Genomic DNA, 23,473 nt, shown 5'->3' with positions numbered 1-23,473 from the left:
GGCTGACCAATCCCCGGCCGTCCTCTGCACCGCCTCGCTCTGCCATTGGGCTACAGCTCAGTGACCTCACCTCCGCGAGGCCTCCAGCGGGAGGAGCTCATTGGGCTGAGGAAAAAAGGCGACCAATCAGAGCAAGCGGCGTGGCACCTCCCAGGAGGGAAGGCGGGGGAGGTGCTTTTACCTCAGCGACGCCTCATGGGGGTCCCCGGGCTGGGTCGGGTCTGTGACACGGGGACAGCGCCCATTCGTGACCCGCAGTGCTTCCACTGACGGGTGCCTTTCGCCGGAACCCAGAGCACTGTCACCCACGCTGCCGGGCCCGGAGCATTGTCATGCCAGCTGTCGGGCCCTCCAGTAGGTGATCGCCTTGAGCTGCCCCCGCGGCAGCGCTGAGAGGAATCTTTGTGCTTCTGTCACTGGGGGTTCGCTCCTATCGAGAATTTGCTTATGTCGGAGGAGAGCAGACCAGGTTTGTTGCAACAACTCTCTCGTCGAACATATGGTCTGGGCTGTAAGAAAAACAGTAACCAGGGTGATCTGACTGACTGGTAAGGGCTTTGTGAGAAAACATGCTGCAAGTAGGACTGGTCAATCAATTATCACCAGAGCCTAGGATGAACAAATATCTTCAGTGAGGGCAGTGTCAGACAGAAACCAGCTCTAAGGTTACTGGCTCAGGCATGGGTAACAGTCTGGATACAGCCTCGGGGAGCTGGAACTGGCACGAATAGGTCAATCATCCTGTTCTGTTGTATTCAGTCCACTTCTAACTCTGGTGGAGTTGGCTGGTGGCACGTTTGGGTTTGCTTCTGGCTGTTCTGGCTCCTGAAGTTGTGTAAATGTGTCCCTACTTGGGGGGATTTATAGACAAATGTAACATAACCAAAGGAAACTCATTAGTGAATTGTCTAGCATGGTAATGTATCACTAACTCAGTCATTTCTGGATTATATTAGAGCTTCTGATGATTATGATAGGGCATAAATATACAGAGAAGAACAAACAATGATTGCTGTATCATTAAGCTGTAGTGAACACATCTTTGCTTTTGGACTGGAAATTCATTTTCTGTGATGCACTATTTTGCAATGTTCTAAAAAAAAAGTTAAGCTCTACTCACTATAAAAGTTGTGTAAATTAACATATACACTGTCCCTCATTGCATAGTTTTGCAAACTGAATAAATCCCACCCCCAAAACAAGTCTCATTTATCAATAGGAAACAATCATGGACAAGGGACACAGGAACTTCTTACATAGACCATTAGCTTTTGCCTCTGAACTGCCATTGGATTAACCCATGTATCCAATAACAGTCAGCCTGGTACAACACTCACAAGAATACAAAGTGATTTACCACAGCAAAAGCTTCTGACCTTTGCAGCAGCAAGGATACAGAAGGGCACCTGCTTTAGGATTTAAGTCTTTGCAACAATGGTACTCTATGTGTGCAACAGCAAAGAACTGCAACACTGCATTTTCTATTATAGGATGATTTAGAAAGCACATTAGCGTTGCTGGCTAGCAGAAACATCATAAGATGCTCAGCTGACTCTATCTGTTCCACCAGTCCTGGATCTGTGAGGCTTTTTCCTACTTATGTGATTGTACTCGACTGAATGGTCAGTTTTCTTTATCTGGTTTTAGCCCATTTTATATAGCTATACCCACATCTAAGAAAAATCTCAAATGTCAGGCCTGCTTTAAAAAAAGCATGAGTACTAAACTCAGTCACATACGTGCACATGTACCCACAGAATCAGTGTGTTTTTCTGAGAACTAAACACTCATTTCCTGGTGCTGGAAATACAAATGTTTGCTAACAGAAAAGCAGAAGACTGTTGATTGATAGTCAAATGCTGTATTTCTGGTGTCATCCTAAGAAACCTTGCATTCTAACTGAGACAAGAGTTCACGTCTGCTGCTGTTATAAATGGGGCAGAACCAGATGTCTGTGGTTGCCATTTTAGCCATGGAAAATCAATCATATGGAGCTTTAGCTGGCACCTGTCTATCTTTCTGGGAGGTCGCTCAGTCTCAGTGCATTTAGTGCCATTTACATGGTGCTCCCTACAATGCTTTTCAGTTCTACTTTAGAAATGTAATTGGGTTAGAACGGTTGCCAACAAAAAAAAACATCAATGCCAAATACCCGTGGCAATTAATAGCCACCTCATTGCCACAGGGCCCACTATTGTTTCTACTAGACTGCTGTAAGCCACAGGTAAACTTGCCTCAGAAATTATGTGACAGTGCACACTGGTAATGGAAACATCAGCTTTTTTGATAGGAATCTCATCATGGCTTTCATTTATGCCCACAAACAAAATAATTACAATTTAAAATGTAACTAGAGTTCCTTCTGCCTTCAATCACTTAATCCTGTAGTCTTTTCACACACCTGATTTCCAAAGATTTTGAAAACACCTACCATTTCCACTCAGCTGCACCTGTAGGTATTATCTGGCCCTCCCTGAAAAACAGGTTTTAGTGGATTTGGCACTGGCAAATGCTTTTAGCATACAGGAATAAGAAATCCATGGCATAAGAAAATTTCAGAGGGCGTATGCTGGCCCAGAGCAACATATTATGGTAAAGGATTTAGTTTCTTTTTTATATTAGCATTTGTTAAACATGCTTTAAGCTTTCTGTTTGCTTTGCATGACAAAAGCAGTAACAGACAACTACAACTACACCCAAAAACCCCACTGGTGCATCTTCGGGTAACAGACAGCCCTTCATTTATGGTGAACTCTGTGGAACATTGCCTGGACTCCTTCTCAGACTGTCACCAACTTTAAGCAAAATACATAGGGCACAGTTGTGAAGGTATTATATTAATAATAATTAGTCCACAATGAACTCTTACTTCTGTCTGCATCTGGTCCTGACTATGATATCAATAAGGATGAACTGTACTGAAATCAAGAGACTAACAGTAGAAAATCATTGTCAACATTCTGTGGTTCTGTCTCCTTCTTTTGCCCCACATTGATGAACTGATGGTTATAAAACTCACATCACAGGAACCATTTGTATCCATTGGCATGCTTTATAACAGAGCTCTTCTAACTGTGACCCCTAAGCATAATACAAATATTAAACAGTAGTCCTAAAAATAAATTGCTGTCACCCAGGGAGAAATCAGAATGACAAAAAACAATGTCTTGCCAAAAAGCATAGAATTACACTGTTACTTATCACTGAGTCCAAGATGTTTAAGGTCTATAGACCCAAAATCAGCTATTCAGATTTTTTGCATTCAGGAGATATAAAAATAGTGAAAGAATAAGCAAAGTAAATAAATAAGAAGGAGGAGACATTTTTCAAAAAAAGAAAAGTATTAACATATGCATATATAATTGGTGATTTTTTTTCATCCAAGTAAGAAGGGTTTATGTTGAGGTTTTTATTCCTGTATTCTATTTCTAGTCTTTGGAGAGGACTTCCTTGAATGCTCAGTAGAATCCTGGCAATCTGTGTCTGGTAACATTGTCAGCATCTCTCAACTACTCTCCTGACTGATGCTAATCCTTCAAGATTATGGGATCTGTCTTCAGCACTCCAGGAGAATTACTGTTCCTTTTGGTTCAATCAGCTGAGATATTCCAGATGCTTTCAGTGATGCTGGAAGATGACAACTATTGCTGTAAGTGATCTGCCAAATTAATTTACATGTGTAGTAACACTGCTGAGGAGCTCTAAATATTCTCATTGGTAACACTGGCTCTTTTGGAGAAGGAACTCTTTTGATATTACAAGGAATAGTCATGGTTCTATGGCAGTAACCTTTTCTGTATCTGGTAAAATAGTTTCACTGAAGACCAAAGTCCTGCTATCTGCAAGAGGGAGGATTTGAGTTTGGTACTTCAACAGTACAACATAATTTAATTCAAGTGTTCAGGCCATGACGGCAATTTTTGCCCTTCACTTCAAGCCATCGTGCTAGCACGATGCACCTGTCAAGTAAGGGCTTTATTGTGTACTGGTGTAAATGCAGATGGCTTCAGAAAAAGGGGAAGGTTGTACCACAAGCTGGCTTTATGTGGTGTGCAGGGAAGCCATGGTGCAAGATGAAGGAAAGTGTTAAATAGAACAGACTGAAAGACACAAGTATGGGGACTAACCACAGGACTTTGGTGTGTTTACCTAGCATTATACAATTCACTTTTAATTGATACAGTGCAATGCTCTGCTGCTTTCATCTCAGCCAACAGCACTTGTGCACAGGATTTAGAAAAGCCACCTCTGGGCAGAAGCCACCTGCCATATCCTCTGGATATGGGATTTTGGGCAGGCAGTCCATCCAGCGGGCGCTGCCATTGCGCAGACACGGACTGGCCGCAGAGCTGCTCTTTCCAGTTGCCTTCTAAGCTGGTGCAGTAGAAAAGGGGGAAGAAAGAACACACCCCTGGGTGTGTTTGACAGGGAAGCCCGCACAGTTAGAGGAGTCTGCTCAGCTGCTGTGTGGGAGAGGGGAAAGTGCTGCTCGTCTTGGGGTCTTCTCTTTACCGCTAACGCCCACTACTCCAGAAGTGAAAACCCCTCCCTGGCCACAAAATGGCGCCCCCGGACCGGCTCCTGCCCAGAGAGCGCCGGGCGAGAGCAATGGCCGCCCCACCGCGAGGCACGACGGGAGTTGTAGTACGGGCGGGGCGGCACCGGAGTGGGGGGACACTGCCACCGACCGGCGGTCTCCTACCCTCAGGTCTGCACCCTCACCCTTTTCACGGCCCCACAAAACACAAAAGCTTCCTGCAAGACTGAAGAAATTCGCTTTTTCTGTCTCACTCAAGGCTGGTCATGTCTGTGAATTTTAGGAAATCTAGGCATCTGGGATCCAGCTCTCCACATAGGTACATTTCTTCACTTCTATTCAGGTTCACTTAGTTCAGATGCTGAAATTACAGCTATCCTACAGCACTCTACTTCAACTGCTGCAAAAGTACACTCATTCTTTTGTCCTTTCCACACCACACTGCACTGCAGTGCTCTCCATCTCCTGCCCTGACTGACTGACCAGCCAGTTTAGTGCCTGGGCTGCAGATAATTTTGGAGACTGCAGCCTCAGGGCCACATGCTGGATGGGCCTGTTGCAGGATTTCCATCTCTGCTGCAAAGGAGGTTGGAATTGGGCAAGGCATCCCACTGCTACTAAGAAGAGACTAAGACAGCCACTGACAGCATGAACACCAGCCTTAGTAGAATAATGAAAAGGCCTTAATTTAAGCATTTCTACAGAAGCCACCAAAAACCTAAGATTTTGTAAATCTTTGAGGCTGGGAAGAGAATAAAATGCTAACATTTTCATTTAAGAAATGGACTTCACTTTGTTTCATTCAAGCATCCTTTACAATTCACTTTCAACAAAATTTAATGCAAGAAAAAGACAAATGAAGTCCTACTGTGCTACTATTGTACTCCCAAATGAACTAACTTGCTGCAGACAAGAGAACAAGTAAAAGAAAATACAATTTTAATGTCAACAGATGCTTGTTGGAAGCACTAACTATTAGGAAATGCTTTTGTGAAATACAGGGAGCCTCTAACTCTGCTACTGAACAAGTCAAAGTTCAGAGAGAAGAACTTCAAGCTCAAAACCAGTGAAATGCTGGAGCATGGAGAGAGCCCTTTCTGGCTTCTGTGACTATTTAAGGTAGGGCTGTGCTTTGTTTCACTTAAGATGGAAGGTGCAGCCTGTGCTTAGTACATGTGCTGGCTTATGCAGCTCCAAAACAAATGCTGCCCAAAATTCTCATTCATGTCTTCATTGAAGAGTAGTGACTAGCCAGAGGAAGCCTGCTTTGCTTTTCAGCTCCAGGTTTAATTTGTAAGAGAATTTCCTCCAGACTATGCAGGGTTGGCTACAAGGGCTCTTTTGGCAGCCAGCTGGGGTACTCAGGCTGCAGAGGAAACATTGTTCTGGGATCTGAGAAGGATGTGTCACAGTGGCAAGATTTGCTCACTGGAGAGTGTTTGCTTCCAGACACAGGAAGGAGGGCTGGATAAACAGGAATGAAATCAGAAAAAGCCTTGAGAAACTACATTTAGTATTTCAGAAGGATAGTGTAATTAACAGTGTTAATTGTATAGTAAGGCTAAGAAGGCTGAGAAGCCAAGCTTTGTCTAAGGTTCTTATGGAGTGCCTCTCACCTGTGCAGAGACAAGCAGCATTGACAGGACTAGAAAAAGAAAGAAAACCCCAGAGTTTGCACTGGCAAAGGCAGAATGTACTTCCTTTTGATTTCTTTCATTACTTTAGAGTTGTGCTGATTTACTCTGTTCTAGTAATAGCCATCATCAGTAAATAAAGCCCTGGGGGAACATGGGCAGTCTGTGAGCTTCATCTCCCATAAGGGAAAGGAAGTAGCAGCTGCACAAATATCCATTCTGAAATGCCAAGGGCACTGGAAACCCTTAAAGAGCATCAGAAACTTTTCTCTAACAGAGACATACAACTATGGTGGTAAAGCTCACAGGAATTGCTAGAACAAAGACTTAGAAAGTTCTCTACAGTATTTGAGCACGATTTCTTTGTAATTTAATTCTATATAATTTTTCAATGAGAAAGGAATCACTAAGGGGGCAGAAGGCTGTCTCTCCTGGGTTAATTAGAACATTTTTTTCTGCTGCAGAGGGATCTGAGGTGGGAGGCAGTGTTCCCCTCCCAAAGACCCACAGCAGTTTGCTACATGGACTGCAATTGATGAGAGGCTAAAAATCAACAGGGCTGCAGCCTACCTGGATTCACTGGTTCCAAATTCCTTGTGAAGAAACAGATCTGGAAAGGCACTGGCTACACCTCAGCTCCAGGTGTGGAAGTGGTGGAATTCCCTCCACTGAACTGTGCTTGTCTCCACAAACTGATGATTCTTCCTTTTCCAGGGACAGTCAGTCTCTGGTTGTACCTGCACATCATGACTCTGGGGCTTGCGTACCTTGCTTGTCTTTTAGGAACTGAATTATGCAGAAAGAGGGAACACCATTATGCAAAGACTGCCCAGAACTGGAAACTGGGCTGCAGCTGCAATGTCAGAGAGCCACCTTAGCACATATTGTCCTACCTGTGAATCAAGCAGCAGGATGGTCAGTCTATTCCCACAAAACCAACCCTCAATGGCCTCTGCAACCTGCTCTGCTCTAGCTGCTCTTCCAAGAATCTTTGATAGAACTTCACTTTCTCCATCCAGAGGTGAAAAGCACAGGCTGATATTTCCAACTCAACAGTTCTAAGCTACTCAGTGCTTTCACTTGCATTCTGGGCATGTAAGGAATAACTTTTTTGCAGTAAGAAATAGGAGTTCAGTGCCAGGACAAGCAGGATTTGATATATCACCTGATGGAGAACAGGTTTACATCCAGCACTGAGCCCTGTAGCACGTTCAGTTTGCCCTCCCAGGAGCCCCCTGCAGCCTTTCTCCAGCCCAGCATCAGGAGCTGCGGGGACTTCCTGACCAGGGTTCCGAACCGCAGCTCTGAACTGACACCGAGTGCACGCTGCCAGCAAACCAAGGTGGGGGAAAACAAGCAGGTGGCAACTACAGAAGCCGGAAATTGAAGGATTATATGTTTATGGCATTGTTGGGATGATTAATTTTGGACTGAACCAGCTGAACAGTTTAGCACCACTTGAACTGCTTATCTCACCTGCAGCCACAGGCGCCAGGCTCATCTCGTGTCTCCGGAGCTGGAGCTGCGGAGCCAGGCGAGCACCGAGCGCCGGCGGTGCAGCGAAGCTCCGGCCCGGCGGAGGAGAACTCCAGGCCCTGCCCGCCGTACCGAACCTCCCCGACCCCACCGAACCCTGCGGCGCCGGCTCCTGCGGGCGGCCTGACCGGCGCTGCGCCGGGGCCGCCGCTGGCTGCCGGTGAGCTCCCGGCTGGGGCTGCTCAGCAGCATCGGGGCGGGGGGGATGCGGCGGGGCAGCGCGGGGATCGCTCCTCCGCCGGAGCCGCCATCCACTCCCCACAGCGGCGGCGGACCCGGGCTGGGTAGCGGGTAGGAGCAGAGGTACCCACCGATCAGGGTGGGGGCTGGCAGGGCCCTCTCTGCTCTCGCCACAACGGGAGGGCAAGGCCCGAACCGCGCCGCCCGCCGTTCCTTTCCGGTTCTCCCGGGGACGCGGGTCTGCCGCGCCACGGCCCGCACCGCCTCCGCGGCGGGGGTCGGCAGTCTGTGGCAGCGAAGCATCACGGCTGCGGGGCTACCTCTGGTGCTCCGTACCGGTGCTATTTCCCCGGGCACTGCGGGCGAGGGCGTGCAGCAGAGCGAGGAATCTGAACCCCTGACGCACTTAATCGATTAAACCAGCCCACGATGTCCCGACCTTTTGCACGCCCCTCATCTCCATCAGTACCAAGCGCGGGCAGGCCCTCGCTCCCGCAAAGAAAGGAAAGCTCTGGTGCTGTCCCTGCAGGAGCAGACAGGTATGGCGTGAGCCAGTCGGCCACACGCAAATCCGGTCACTGTGCAGGCTGCGGGACAGCGGCAAGCTGAGGTAGAGCAGGAGGAGTTAGTCAGGGGCTGAGTCACGACTGGGTTCGCCCCCGTTGAGGCCGTCTGTTCCTGTTCTCTTGGGATCTGCAGACTGCTGATGGTTCCGATTTTCCCTCCTTTACTTTTTTTTTTGCTAGGGATGACCTCTAAGGATGCTTCAGGTGAAGCTTATAGTAACTGGAGATGACTTTGGCTATTGTCCTCGGAGAAACCAAGGCATCGTGGACTGTTTCCTGGCTGGTGCGATATCTAACGTGTCCCTTCTAGTCAACGGAAGTGCTGCAGCAGATGCAGCCAAGCTGGCAAGGAGGTAAGCTACTTTCTTTAGCTCCTTTGTGGGCAGCCTCCTCAGGCTATCTACTTGAAGCCAAATATTTTGTAGCCCCAGTAAAAACACTGTATCATAGCCCTGGCTGGTGTACAAAGACTGGATTCCAGTTATTATTTACTAGGACTCTTCACAGTAAAACCAGTGACCTGCCAATTATACCCATAATGATTTTTCCTCTGGTATTAGCCACTGCACTACATGTTTAGTTCCTCAGGATAGAAAGTCACTGACACAATTTCACTGGCAGAGTTTGGATTTGTTGGACTTTTCTCCCTCATGCTTCCCCCCCACTGTGAAAAGGAAAGTTCACACTATATACCCAGACCAAGCTGCTACCCCTGAAACTATTAGAGCATAAAAGCACAAATCTTTAAATCTCATTTAATTCGATGCATTTCATCCAGTCTGAACACAGGGTCAGCCAGGTTCATTGTAAAATCAGAGAAAGGTGTGATTCTGTGAGGGCTAAGTTGGAAAGCTAGGCAGTTGAAGGCTTGATTTTTCCACCCAAAAACCTTTTTTTAAAAGTACCTCAATTTTCTATTACTGCTAGGCTTGATAAAGTCTTTTGTAAAAACTACATACTTAAAAAAAAAGTAACAGTACCTTGTACCTACCACTTCTTTTCTTCAGGAAGTTTTCAGAGGTTGCTGGCAGTTGGCTCTGTAGCAAATCAAAAGCTGTCTCATTCTCCTGGACTAGCCCAGCAAATCCTCTCATAGGAAGCATTACTTGTATTTAGAGAGTAAACCCCAGCTAATGCTTCAGCTCTAGAGTAAGCAGGCACTTAGAAGTGGGAATTTGTCCTGAAAGAGAGATCAACAGTGCTGAGAAACTATTTAGGAAACCAGAAAAGGAAAGGAGCTACAAGAACTGAGACCTTATACTTCAAATACAGTTGCTGCAAGGGACAGGTTCATGAGTCATGCTGTCCCTGTTCTCCTTGAGCATCTCCTCACTTTGGTTGTGACTGTAGGAGTATTTGGAAATTGCTTGCAGCCTGTAGCTTTTTGGTTGTTGGGTGGTACAGGGAAGCCTGGGTGTGGTGTTAATGGCAAACTGGTCTTCTGTTAAAAGGTTAGAGATAACATACAGATGTAGAGAGTAACTACCTCTGGGATGATAAGGGGAGAGGCAGAAGGACACAACACTGTTGAGATGCCTAAAATCCTGTTAGTACATGAAACAAATAAAATGTAAAATAAGGAGATAAAAGTCAGCACTTGGTCACAGAGACACCATGAATCCCTTTCAGCCCCAGCCCCAATGCTCTGGTAATGCTGTCAGCTATTTCAGCTGTGGTCTTTAGCAGGCTTTTAAAAATAGAATCCACCTGGCCCCATTTCCATAGCTAGAAAGTAGGCCATGTAATCAGAGGTTTAAAAAGCATCTTTGAATCCAGGTCATGACACTTGTGACAGCTGACAGGAGTGTGAAAAGCCAGGTTGAAGGGCAGGTGACAGCAACCTGCTGCTACTGTTTCATTCTTTTGGGGTGTAGTTTTGAATTGTAAACGTGAATGAAGTGGATTTAAGGCTATATATCTGAAAATATAAGCAAGGTGACTTTGGGAACATCAGTCAGCACTGAAGATCAACAGCCCAGGTTCTGCAATGCTTAATTTGTGTAACTCTTTGCAGCTGTATTCAGCCCTACCCACACAGGGGGAAGCATTTGCAGGTGCGGGGACAATTTCCCATCTTCTTAGGCAAAACTCACTTCAGGTGCTGCTAGTACACATGCAATTAATGGGGACTTGTGCATGTAAGCAAACTGTATTTGTTCCTCTCTTGCAAAGGTTCATGCAGACTCTTTTGAGACGCAGATATCTAGTAGATCAGACCTACTAGAAATGTCACTGAATTCTCCTTATCTTGAGGTGCAAAAAAGGAAAAATATCACTAGTGCTTCACTGCCTTGCCACCATTATTCCCTCTTCCCTGCTTGGTGTTGTCTCCCATCCCACTGTGAATTATGAGGCTTTGCAACTTTTTGTATTTTATGGAATCAAATCCTGCCCTGTTTTTTTCTCCCCATGTTTGTCTTGTCCCACAGACACCCAGCAATGTATATATAATATACATACACCCTTAACTCCATAGCAAACCTTTCAGCCTTGATCAGTGGTGTAAGCAGGGAAAATGGATGTATTACCAGCTGAAAGAAGAGGCCTGAAGCAAGCAGCTTGTTCTTTCCTGTGGTGTTTTCCAAGACTGTGGGATTGTGGGTCCTTTGCATGTGTAGAGCCAGGACTATCAGAACACTGTGCTGATTATCTGGGCAGTTCTTGATTAACTGTGACATGGTTGCTCCTCACTGCAGGTCTTGAAGTCTCTGTCCTTATCTGGTTTTCAGTTAATTGGACACAATCAAAGCTAATTAGTAACAAGACAACTTTTCTTGCAGGATAGTCCTTAAGCACTTCATGCTTCTTTAGAAAAGAACACAGTTTGTCTGGAATTTCATTCTTCCCTTCATTTTCACAATAATTCTCTAGGCATCTGGGCAGACCATCTGTTGCCCTCTGTTTTGATTAGAAGCCTTGGCAGAAATGTGATGATAGTCAGCAGATCTTTGTACAAGCTCTAACACAAAGTAATTGTAAACCAGTAACCAAGCAGTAAATAATACACCTTCCCTAACATCTAGGTTCTGGATCTTGGGCTTTTTCTTATTGACTGTCACAACTGGACTAAAAGAAGGGACCCACTTCAGGGAAAAGATAAGTTTCAGCAGAGGCCTTATTCATCACCAAACCCATTGATAGCAACTGCTAGAGCAGTACAGAACCAGAACAGCAGGTGGGAGAACTGTCTTCTACTGCAGGTTATTTTTTTGTTTGTTTTTCAGTAACTTAATACTTTTCTCTTAAAGAGACTTACACTTCCTGGTTATCCCTATAATATAATCTTGATTTTCTACTTCTCAAGCCCCACCTTGAAGTAAGCCAGTCCTCCTGATGTTTGTTCCAGAGACTGGGTTATTTTGTCACCTGAACTTAACAGATCCCTTCATTTTTCCTAAAAAACATGGAGACAGCAATAAGAGAGACCTAAGATGGTTTGCTGTCATATTTCCTGCCTTCTGCCAACCAGCTCAGTTGTGACTGAGTATTAAGACCTTTTCCAGATTATTATATCCAAATAGTTGATGAAGAGCATCATATTTTAGCATGCAGCCTCAACCTTCCTGTGTTTTTTTGCAGTTTAAATGCTGAATGTCAGCTACACAAAAGCTGAAGCCCCCACAACATCTGGTTACATTTAACAGAACAATCTAACAAAGCCACATTTAATTGCTATGTTTTCACTTCCTTTCCCATCAACATTAATTGCAAACTGTGTGTATAAATTGTGATTTAATTCTGACCCTCTCAGTCACCATCTGACTAATCTAGAAGTCTCTGATGCTTCCTCATCACTTGTTTATCTGACTGTTAATCACAAGGCAGACAGTTTCACTGCTGAACTCTGGATTAGGGGTGGGACCCAATCTGAGGCTTTAAACTGCAATCCCAGATCATATACACGTCACTGGTAGCAGCACTTTTTGCTAATGTAAGGTCACAGACAAAAGAGCTTCCTTCAGTTGATACAAAGATGTAATTAAAAAGGTCACATCCCTAAGCTATCTTACAGTACCAGTTCTTAACACTGCAGAGGCTTTGGAGTGTTTTTTCCAGCACTAATGGAGCAAGACAAGATGCTGTTTGATGGAAGACAGATTTTACAGTTTGCTGAAGGATGAAAGTGTGTGTGTGTGAGGAAGTATGAAAATGCCAATATGGAGAAACTTAAGAGGTGCACTTTTCCTCACAAAGCACAGCCTTGTTTTGTCTGTCTTCAGACACTTGGATGTTTCCTGAAGCAAAATGGATAGATACAGTTATTTACATGAGGCTCTTAATTGCATCACCCTTAGGCTGAACCCTGATGAACCAGTAATCTCCCAGATAAGGATACAACCAGGATGCTGAAGGTGGGGTCTGTCTGCTCATTAAGGAAGAGTAAGTGCCATGCTTATGCCAGAGCATGCAGCCTCCAGCAAGAAAATTGAGACTGAACTTGGGGAATCAAATAATTCCCACTGCAGCTGCTCCCAGGAACACAGAAGTGCAGAGTCCATGCTGTGGCAGGGCCCAGGGCACTGTTACTCATCCACCAAGCTCAGAAATTTGCAAGGATTGTGGACACTTTAAAGAGTGACTCAGCATAGTAACAGTCTGCAGAGCCCCTTGACTCTAAGGATGTGAATGAACAGGGATTGTAGCTGCACAAAAGGCCATTGCCTCAGCACAGACATTTGTTCAGAGTGCTCATGTGGCAAAACAAGCATCTACTTGAAAAGGAAGTAGTTTAGCTGATTGTACTTCCTCTCTATTTGATAACAGGGATGGGCTTGTTGACTCAAATCTTTCTAGATCTTTCATTTTTGAAAGGGTATCTCCTTTTTTTAAATTTTTGTCCCTGACCTGTACAGAGGATGATGAGCATAGAGCTGGGCTGGCTTTAACAGGCAAATTCCCATCAGTGGAAACATCTCCCTAATGGACTCCCTTTGCTGGCTGCAGAAGCTACAGTCTTGAACTTCTCAACAAGCTCACAGACAGTCCAGTCTAATGCTGCTTGTGCTGCAAGAGCACACACTGGTAGGCACCATCCTTTGGCTTTATCAGGAGTGAGCTGAACCCTTGTGCTAAATCCTGCTTCATATCTGTGCATTCTCCAGAGCAGAGGGATAGACTTGCAAACACCTAGACATGGGTCTCTCCAAATAGATTTTGGAAGGCTTTTTGCTTCTTAAAACAACCAAAATGCATTTAGAGATACCAAGCACTTTCCTCAGCATCATTTTATGCTGGCAACAGTAGCTGTTACTGCAGTAACTAAACTGTTGCTTGAAGCTCAATGCCAATCTTTTTGCTTTGAATCTTGGGTGAAGCAATTATCAGTAAGACTTGCCTAGCAATGACCAGCAGGGCTCTCACCCTGTCACATCTATAAATGCTTTAAGCAGAGGAGTGGGTATGAGTCCAAACCCACAACAGCTGAGCTCTGTTCCCAGTGTGTCATCACATGCTATATAAGCTGCTTGAGCTGCTGGTTTCTGCTTCAAAATTTCAGCAAATAAAATAGCAGATACTTTACAGTCTTTGAAAAGATGTTTGTGTATCAGAAAAAAAATAATCTGTCCTTTAGAGAAGGGACCCTTCCAAGATGTTCAAGATATTCCCATAACTTGACTTTTCTCCCTGCCTTCTTTACATATCAGCATGCCTTGGCCTTGATGTTTGGTTACAGAAGCTACATTGCAGTGGTGAGGGGCACTGAGGACCAAGGGTGTGTGTGATATAGTCAGTAGGAACAAAGCCTACAGGTTCAGTCTTAAAGCCCAAGCCTTTGGCTGGGCATGATTGGAGCCCTGTGTCCCATGGTACAGCCCAAATAATTACTATAATGCTTTAAGTTCTGCTCATGTTTTCATCTCATTACAATTAAGACTTCAGCTACCCATGCAGTGTCAGGACTGTTACGAATGAACACCAGGCTGCAGGACACTTGGTGATGAACAGGAGCAGCATCTGGTTCATTGCCTCCACACACTTATTTAGGCACAGGAAAAAGCTGGCAAGCAGCAGAACTGTACTGTGCCCGTGGTGTTGTCCTCATCCTTCCCATATCCTTACAGCTTTCCCAGGGTGCCTGCTTCTGTGCATCTCCCATGGATGACTATTTCTGAACAAGTTTCTCAACCCCCCTCAAGTTTTGGGGTTTCAGTGGCTGCACCTCAGAGCTGTTAAACTCCAGCAGTTCCTCTTTAGATGCCTCAGCATGGACAGTCTGTCACACCAGCCAGGACTAACTCCAAGAGAAACCTATTAAGATATTTAGCTGGTGTTAGCCAAAGCTCTGAAACATGCTCTAATGTTACAGTCAGACTCTCCCCTTACAGACAGAACAAGGCCAGCTCTCTCTGCACTTCCACATTCTGTACATTCCCCAGCTCTGGGGCTGGTTTCAGTTCCAGGAGGAGCAGCTCTAAGGTTATGCAGTGCAGTGCTTGGCTCCTTGGTGTCCCACACCTGTCAGAGGGTCTTGCCTTTTCCTGGAAATAGCTTCCCTTGCAGTACTTGAGGCATTGCACAATGGGAGGTAGTTCATCTGATGCCCCTGGGAGATAACACTGAGAGGCTCAGCTGTTCATTTCTTGCCCTCCCACAGCACATGAGAAAGAGAGTGCTCAACAAAAACAAAAAAAGGCTTCATCTGCTGATTCATGGTAACACAAATCCTTTTTCTTCTAGACAGCAGTGGCTCTGGTACAAATACTGCTATCAGCTGATGCAGTTAGAGCCTCCCAGAGACATAATAAAGAGTCTGGGGTGATTTCTAAAAAAAAAAAACAACCCAAAAACCCCCACCCTTTCCACCTTCAGCCTTTGAGCTCATGAAGGGTACACAGCAGATCATAGGATGAGGAAGAAGTTCTGCTGCCACAACACCCTTTCTGCACTGTACCTGCCTTCAACCCATCAGCTGCCTGTTTGAGGGCCCCTCACCCCCAATGACAGCACCTTCCAGTTCTTGTATTAGCAAGGAGTTAGTGTGCACATCGTGCTCAGGCTCCTTGTAGGAAAACCAGATGAACATTTATCATCAATTATACAGATAGGCTCTGCTGCAGAGACATAATAAAATCAGAAAAAACAGAAGATATTTGTCTCCACATCATGTTTTGCTCCATTAAGCCAACCTTCAGCTTCCCTAATTACATGTGAAAAGGCATAAAATCATTTTGTTTCACAGAGCTGTCCATACAACTTAACTCATAACATCTGTGTCTTTCTGGAGGAGCAGTATCTAGCAGCAGATTACAGCATCCACCTGGAGGACATGACATGGAGGACACAGGAAAAAAGACTCAGTCCTGCAAGGGCCTTAGCACCTGAAGGAACTAAATAACTCTGCCTTGGTCCAATCCATCAACAATCCTCTGTCCCCAGTGTCTTGGTGCTGCACAAATGAGCTTCGTGACAACAGACAGAAGAGAAAGATCTGTTTTTTTGCACACTGCCTAAACAGAGATTGCTTTTTTTTTCCTCCTTGTGGTACAAGGGCTGCAACAGGGACAGATCACACCCAGTTTTAGCAGCTCCATGCAGAAGTTCCAGGAAGGATTTAAAGCATCACAGACTTGTAGCCCTGCAATTAACTCTGCACCATGACTCAGACTGGGCAGCACAGCAGGAATGTTACAGTTTTGTTATTTACTTGCTGGGTCAGCCAGGGGCCAGGGGTTGTCCTGGAAAAAGTTTCAAAGCATCATTTTGGCCACTGATACTGAGGATTTCCAGAACTGCTAATGAAACTCAGCACAAATCTGAGTACTCACAGCTCCTGTTTTTATTGTAGCATAGAACACACCAAGAAGGAAATCTGAATGCTCTGCAAAGCCCTGTGGCTGAGAAGAGCTCTGCAGGTACACAAGCACCACAGTGATTTTTTTTTTTGTTTTTTTGTTTTGTTTTTACTTAAACATTGCAGAGTGCATGTAGTTAACAAATCAGACCTTTGTGATTCCTTAGCAAAGCTCTACACTTACACTGTCAAACTCCCTGCAGTAATCCATCCTCTGTGCCACAAAGATGCTGCTTTGTACAGCTTAGCCTTGCCACAGTGAGTGACCACCTGCACCTGTAGGCAGAAACCTGGCCACTCTGCTGCATCCTCCTGGCCCAGGAAACTCTCAAACTCGCAGCAGTTTTTACACTTGTAGTCTATGCTGTTGCCATGACAGCTGCCTTGGACATTTTTTATATATGGCTGGATCCTACTTAAGGGCATTTTTTTTGCCAAGTAAAACTCAAATGCTTTACAAATGTAGCATCTTTAATAGGGCAAACAACTCAAGGGAATACCTAGCAAGGGGTAATGAAGTGCTTTAGAAAAGGGTTGAAGATTAAGAGTTCTCTGATAGTCACTACTGCAGGGCAGTTACAGCATTTAGTGCAGCTGTGGTGTGCAGCCTGAGGTACCCTGTGCCTGCTCCCTCCCTGTGAGTGACAAGAGAGCTGGGGGAGTCTCACAGCCTGGCCCTTGGCAGCCTGCATGGGGTTGTTACATGGATGCATTCTGCTCTGGTTAGTGCTGTTCTGCTTTTATTTCTGGAAAAGCAGGGATACAAAGATATCCTCCAGTGAACACAACACTAGTTTTTAGATTACTCTAAATCTTTAACTGTAACCTCTTCCTTTGACCACAGGAAGGTAGAGGTGCAAAGTTTAACAGATTATTCATTCCTGTTACAGATACAACATCCCAATAGGCCTCCATGCCAACCTCTCCGAGGGCTCTCCTGTATGTGAGGTGCTCAAGACAAACTCTTCTCTGCTCAACCAACATGGATTCTTCCATGGGAAAATGGGATTCAGAACAGCTCTATCAAAAGGTCTCCTGAAGATGTCAGAGGTAGGAGAAAACCACATACAACCATTTGCTTTCTTGAAACAGCTCAGCCTGCACTGCTCTACCACATAACAGCTGAGGATCTTCCCTGAGTCCCAGTAATCTTAGAAATGAATCCCAACTGTTGCCTGGGCAGCTGGAGCTGGCTTTCTGGGTCCTGGGCATTATTCTGCCAAGGGCTCTGCAGCCTTTCAGAATGCACTCCTCCCTGCTTCAGTGCTGACATACACTGATCTCCAGGTAATTACTTATCTGAGGTGACAGTAGAGACATTGGTACAGATATTTACAGAGATCAGTAAAGGAAAGATGCCAGAGAAGTGCTAAACAGAGAACAGACTTTTCATTACCTTGTGAGAGGGTTTTGTTCTCTCTCAAGATGGCAGGTTTTGCCCCATAAATAAGGATGAATGTGTTCAGGTGATCAGAACTGCCTATGGGATGTAAGCACCCATTTCCCCAGTGATGTTAAAGGGAAGTAGGTATTCAAATATCCTCAGCATATGAGAAAATCCCAGTATCAGCACTATCATATAACCAGTACTTTAAAGAGGCTCATGCCTAGAGGAGGTTCTGCCATCCCAGCAGCACTACATGTCCATTTGTACACCATGGCACTTGGCATCTCACAGGACCAGCTCCCCAGTACTGGCCAACACCATCTCCAGCAGCCCCCTGGCACTCTCCTGGTCTCAGCCTGCTGATAGCTCTTGCTTTGACCCTTCTGCTCCCTGCAGGTGAAGCAGGAGCTAAAGGCCCAGGTGGAGCTGTTCCATGACCTGACAGGTCACCTACCTCCTCACATGGATGGGCACCAGCACGTTCATGTCCTCCCAGGTAAGACTGGAGTCCTCTTCCCAGTTCCAAGCAGGTGAGAGTTGGAGAGGCAGCTCAGAGGGGACTCCCCTCACCATGGCTCCCTGTTAGGGCAATAAACCTCACCATAAGATACTTGCTCTACAATTACAATTCCCACCTGGGCCCTGGGGAGACAGTCCTGCCCACACCCAAACTGGCAAATATCTTTGTTTTTCAGATAAGGTCACTGTGGTACAGAGATGGGAAACTGAGCAAAAAATTTCTTTATTTCCCCATTCCAGCACTCAGCTGCTTCTGGGTGACATAACTCTTGGCAGTTTCCCTCACAACAAACCTGGCTGTACCTAGGGCTGGAGTCACTAATTAGGAGTTTCTGAAGTGTCTCATGGGGAGACAAGGCACCTAGAACAGATGTTGAGGGGGTAATATTTCCATCATATTAGGGGACTCCCATTCAGCAGAAGAGAAGCCAAATGGGATTACATTTTCTTAAAAATGGAAAGGGAAAACCTCTTTGTGCTAACAGCTTGCAGGAGGCATGAGGAGCTGGGTATCTAATTCCTGACTGAGGCATCTCTGTTTCTACTTACAGAAGTCAGGCATGTATTTGCAGAGGTGTTAGAGGAATATGGGATTAAATACACACGTGTCCCCATAGAGCCAGGCCTTCATAACTGTGAGTGGATTCCACCATCCCTGATGGACTTTTATCTGGGAGTAGAGGAAGATTCTTTTAACACGGTGGATGTGTTTACAAAGCATGGAATAAGGTAAGACAGGAATTACTCATCACTTTTGTAGTAAAGCTGTAAGATCTTACCACTTGCAGTCAGTTTTCAGAATGGAACACTGCCTTTCTTTTTCCACATCAAGAAGGTTCAGGAGAAGTGCTGGAGGCACTAGGGCTTGGTAAACAGATTGAACAGAGATGACTCAACTTCCCACCTGAAAGGGATTGTTCTTTTCAGGGCATGGTTCTCAGCCTTTACAGTGAAGCACCACGAGCCTGGCAGATGGGATGGCAGGAGGCTGAAGTGCTGGATCAACACTGGAATTTACAACCTGGAATTTTAAAAGTGAGATCTAGGGAAAATTTTCAAGGAATAACTTCTCATCTCTTTGGAATAGGGGAGAAATTTTTAAGCAGGAGGAAGGAGACTAATTAAAAACAAGTGTTTGTTGTGAAGCGGAGGCAGAGAGGCTCAGAACTTGCAGTGCCACCAGTCACATCTCAGGGGCAAACCCAAAAAAGCTCAGCCCTTCCCCCAACAACATACTTCTCTAAAAAGCTTAAATCAGATGTTTTATGGATTAAAGGCATTTCTACTCAGACCCTTGCAGTCACCTGTGCCTTGGGGCAGATTCCATTGCTTTCTCAATCTACTGAGAAATATAACCCAAGAATAATCCAAGTTATTTTCTTGGATCTTTTTGTTTTGCAATTAATTGTTCCCAACATCAGGAGCAGGCTGGTGCTGCACCCTGCTCTCTCCAACCCATTTCTGAAGGCGAGGAGGGCACAGCACCTCACAGAGCAGCTCATCAGGACACGGTAACTCTCCGTTTTGGGCAGGATCCGAGTTACAGACCCGGGGAATCCAGAGGAGACCTCGCACGCTCCGGGGCTTCCCGTGGTACCGAAGGTGCAGGGGTGAGGGCGATTTATCTCCGAGAATCCGCCGCTCCAGGATCCATCTCTCCAGTCGTTCAGGAGGAAACCGAGGGGGCTGTCCCGGGGCTGCGCGTTTATCCCCCCGCGGCACCGCCCCCCGGGACGCAGCTGCGGCCGCCCCCGCTCCCACACGGAGCCACCTGGCGCCGTGGGATGGGGGGAAGACAAACTCTGACAAAAGAAACGTCACACAGAGAAAACAGGAAAATGAGATGAGTGTGGTCAGCTGAAGTCACTGGAATCCCAACTGGAACTCGGTTCCATCAGCTGTACAAAGAGGCACCACGCTGAGCTCCGAGCTCGGTTTGCGTCACCGGACAGAGCAGCCCGTGCTTACCGCAGAGCTACGAGGTTTAACTCACACGTTTAGTCAGGTTACAGTTAAAAGAAGTTAAACTTTAAGTCCTGAAACTCTTCCCAGAGCTGAGTATTCCAGGCTGGGCTCTTCCTGGATCAAGCAGGTAAAGACTCCAGCCTTGGTCTCTTCCAAAAGCAGTCTCATGCTGCCCTGGCAGACACTTGCATGGCCCTCCTGGGCTTCTACAGTAGTATCATTGTGCCCAGTGTCTGGTCTTCATTTTGCCTCTGATGCATCCTAGCAGAATGATTTGTTAGAAGGGAGGTTTCTAGTTTACTACAGTTAATTTTTTTTGGTTTCCACTTATCTGTTACTATTGAAAGGTGGTTATTTTTCTATTCAGGTTTTAATTGGCCTAGTAAGTTATTTTGATAGCGTGGCATTTCTCAGTTTAGCTCTGCCTTTTCAACAAAACACACCTGTGAGCTCACAGATGCCAAACAGCCCTTGTCTGTGTCACCATATGTGTAAGAGAGCAGTAACAGCAGCACTGGTACAGACACTTTGCTGGAATTTTCTGTCAGACTGAAAACCTGCTGCTTTAAATAGTACCCTGGTTTCCATAAGGGAAGAAAAAGCATTAAAACAACAACTACAGGCAAGTATTTTCTTTTTTTAAATAGTTAAAAGTTTTAAACACATGTACAACCTTTCAACCTTAACTTTTAGGTACGTGGAACACTGATCTGCTGGTTGTAACACTCTCCTGTGTCTGCCTCCTTAGCATTAACCTCAGTGTTCCCTCCTCTGGCTACAGGTGGCCAGACATCTACATAGGCTTGAGCACCATGGGCAGAAACATGTCTGTCAGTAACATCTGGAGTGCCATCGACGCTGCCATCAGGGACTTCACATCCAAGGCCACAACTGCTCCAACACCACAGAGCAGGACAGTGACAATTGAACTGATGGTGCACCCAGGGTACCCCAGTGTCCCACCTGTTGGGGGCTGTGGGGAAGGACCAGATGATTTCTCACAGTCCTGGGAGCGCCTCCATGAACTCCAGACATTAATTAAGCCAGAGCTGCAGAGCCATTACAAAACCAGGAACGTTCAGCTTTGTTCATTCAAAGATCTTTAAGTAAACAAGCATGTACACATCAGTTATTCATATCCTGAAGCCAGGCAGTGCTAACGTCCTGAGAAGGCAGCTCACCACTATCCTGGTACCACTGACAGGAGCTGGGAACAGCATTAGGATGTTCACAGAAAAACAGCACCCTGTGAGCAGCTACAGGCAGTACCTGAGCCCTCACTGGCACTTTTTAGGCCACAGCATCTGCTCCAAATGAGACAAACCTGTTGTGTGTCACCTACTTGTGCACCATTGTTGTGGCAGCCAAGGGCCTGCCCTGCTCCCAGGGCTCAGGGTCTGCCAACACCATGGTGAGCAGCACCAGGACAGGCCTTGCTGCCATGCTGAGCAGCACACCAGCACCCTCAGGGTTCTGAGCATTTCTCTTTTTTGGACTTCACTGCAAAAAAAGAAAAAAAGAAAGATGCTGTGGAGCAAATGCATGGTGTAGGTTGCTCACAGGAAGCTTGGAAACCTTCAGGTTTTCTTAAAGCAGCCACTTGTGGTCCCTTTCTGCCCCCCCCTTCCCCAGCCCATTGACAGCAAGGGGCACAGGGCCTCATCACTTCGGTGTTTCTCTGGTCAGAACAGTCGGATCACAGGTCCAGCCTGGTGGTATCTGCAGCCATACTCCATGTACAGCTTCAGCCAGCAGTAATCACAGCTTTTCCTATTTACATTGCCTCACCCTTCCAGAGCCTTTTCTTTCCTTTTTTTTTTTTTTTTTTTTTTTTTTTTTTTTTTTTTTTTTTTGTGGGGATGACTTTACAAGAACAGCAACTGTTGATCCATCTGCTATTTCAGTAACTGCACACGAGAGCACATCAGCAACTGTTCCCACACTGCCTCTCACCAACAGTGTGTGGGATGGCTGTGCACCACCTACCAGCAAGTTTTAAAGTGACAATGCTCCTTGTGTGTGTCCAGTGTGACCTCTGCCATCAGAGCACCTGAACTTCAACAAGCCCTGGCAATATCCAGGTGTTCAGCTGTGTACCTAACCATGGCTCTGGCACTCACACATAAATATCACATGGGAAAAAAAATACTTGTGGTTGTCTATGCTCATTTTCTGCACAAAGGTGATCTATTGAATGGAATCCTATTTCTTGACCATTTTTTTAAACACTAAGAATGTAATTGTGATAATCATCCATTTAACTGAAAAATAATCTCAGGCCTTTTTCAACTGTAAATGCTTCATCAGGCTTTTGGGTTTAGCTACAACTGGAGAGCAAACTACACCCACTCACCTCTCTCTCTGCTCCTGCTGCCACTGCCTGCACAGCACTGAAAGGACGTCCCTCTTGTGAATGGGAACCAGCAGACCTTCCCTACAAAACATCTGAGAAAGGTTTTGCTCTGTACAAATATGATATAACACCATGAAGGATGCTTTAGGTAATATTTTTCCAGGTTATTTCCTAAATTATTGTCACAGATTTAATTTGATATATGAGAAGTTTGTTTTTAGGAATCCACCTGCTGTGCTGTGCCTGTGCTCGGCATGCAGCAGGCTCAGGTGAGAGCAGCGTTTACCTTCTGGAATGTCTCGGCTGCTGAAGCTCGTCCCGCCGCTGGTGACAGCAGAGTTCCTGACACTTGGCAACAGAGAATTAAAAAAAAAAAAACCGCAAAAGATACTGGACCTGCGGAAGCAGCTGCAAGTTCCAGAGCGGAGTTAGACCCGTGAGTGCCATCTAGTGACTGATGAGACTTTATCCACACACAGGGATAAGCCTGACAGCAGCAACACTGCTCAGCTTTTTGTTAACGGGACTGTATTTCGATGGAGATTTTTCACCTTTTAACATTTAATTGCTCCATATGTGGGCTCTGATCACAATCCTCTGGACGTTACATCTGTTGCATGCATCTTCTGCTAGCTGACAGCAATCTTACCTGAGCTCTGTGTTTTGAATTAAAAAAAATAATTTTACAACTTCTATATTTTTAAACAGCATTACAACCTAAACTTTCTCAATTCAAGAGAGTTTTAAATGGAGAAATAAATAAACAACTACTAAAAGACTTGTCAATAAGGAACCTTTCAATTGTGTAAACCATCTGGAGATCAGAAATCTCTCAGTGGTCCTGTGAAAGCTTTAGAGAACACTGAGTTCAAGTTAAAAACATATTCAGAGCACTACAGATAAATGTCATTGTACCAGGATACATAAGAAAAGAAGCCTAAGCCCCACATTTCTCTGAAAATAAAACCATGCCACAAAGCTTTTGAGAGCAATTTTTATTAGGG

General features: G+C 45.5%; 1 protein-coding gene and 1 long non-coding RNA gene across 6 annotated transcripts; one reads left to right on the top strand and one right to left on the bottom strand.

Moving 5' to 3' along the window:
• Positions 1–14: 14 nt before the first annotated feature.
• LOC115599214 lies at positions 15–8,167 on the bottom strand. The gene is made up of 3 exons (XR_003988219.1): positions 8,019–8,167; positions 182–509; positions 15–105 (listed from the first exon to the last, which is right to left on the bottom strand). It is a non-coding gene; the product is annotated as an uncharacterized LOC115599214 (long non-coding RNA).
• Positions 384–23,415, top strand: YDJC (YdjC chitooligosaccharide deacetylase homolog). 5 transcript variants are annotated; one of them, XM_030460516.1, is made up of 7 exons: positions 384–469; positions 3,433–3,649; positions 8,634–8,806; positions 17,136–17,295; positions 18,029–18,128; positions 18,769–18,880; positions 20,898–23,415. In XM_030460516.1, exons 3-7 carry the CDS (start codon positions 8,649–8,651, stop codon positions 21,220–21,222), a joined length of 855 nt encoding a protein of 284 aa, XP_030316376.1. In that variant the 5' UTR covers positions 384–469; positions 3,433–3,649; positions 8,634–8,648; the 3' UTR covers positions 21,223–23,415. The 5 variants fall into 5 exon arrangements, with proteins under 5 accessions (XP_030316376.1, XP_030316372.1, XP_030316373.1 ...); XM_030460512.1 differs by having other exon boundaries at positions 18,703–18,880; XM_030460513.1 differs by lacking the exons at positions 384–469; positions 3,433–3,649 and adding an exon at positions 7,694–7,867 and having other exon boundaries at positions 18,703–18,880.
• The last annotated feature ends 58 nt before the right edge of the window (positions 23,416–23,473 follow it).

The sequence above is a fragment of the Calypte anna genome, chromosome 15 (genome assembly GCF_003957555.1).
Source record: "Calypte anna isolate BGI_N300 chromosome 15, bCalAnn1_v1.p, whole genome shotgun sequence".
NCBI classification, from domain to species: domain Eukaryota; kingdom Metazoa; phylum Chordata; class Aves; order Apodiformes; family Trochilidae; genus Calypte; species Calypte anna.
Note: the sequence above shows the minus strand (reverse complement) of the source record. Positions and strands in the feature narration are given on the sequence as shown.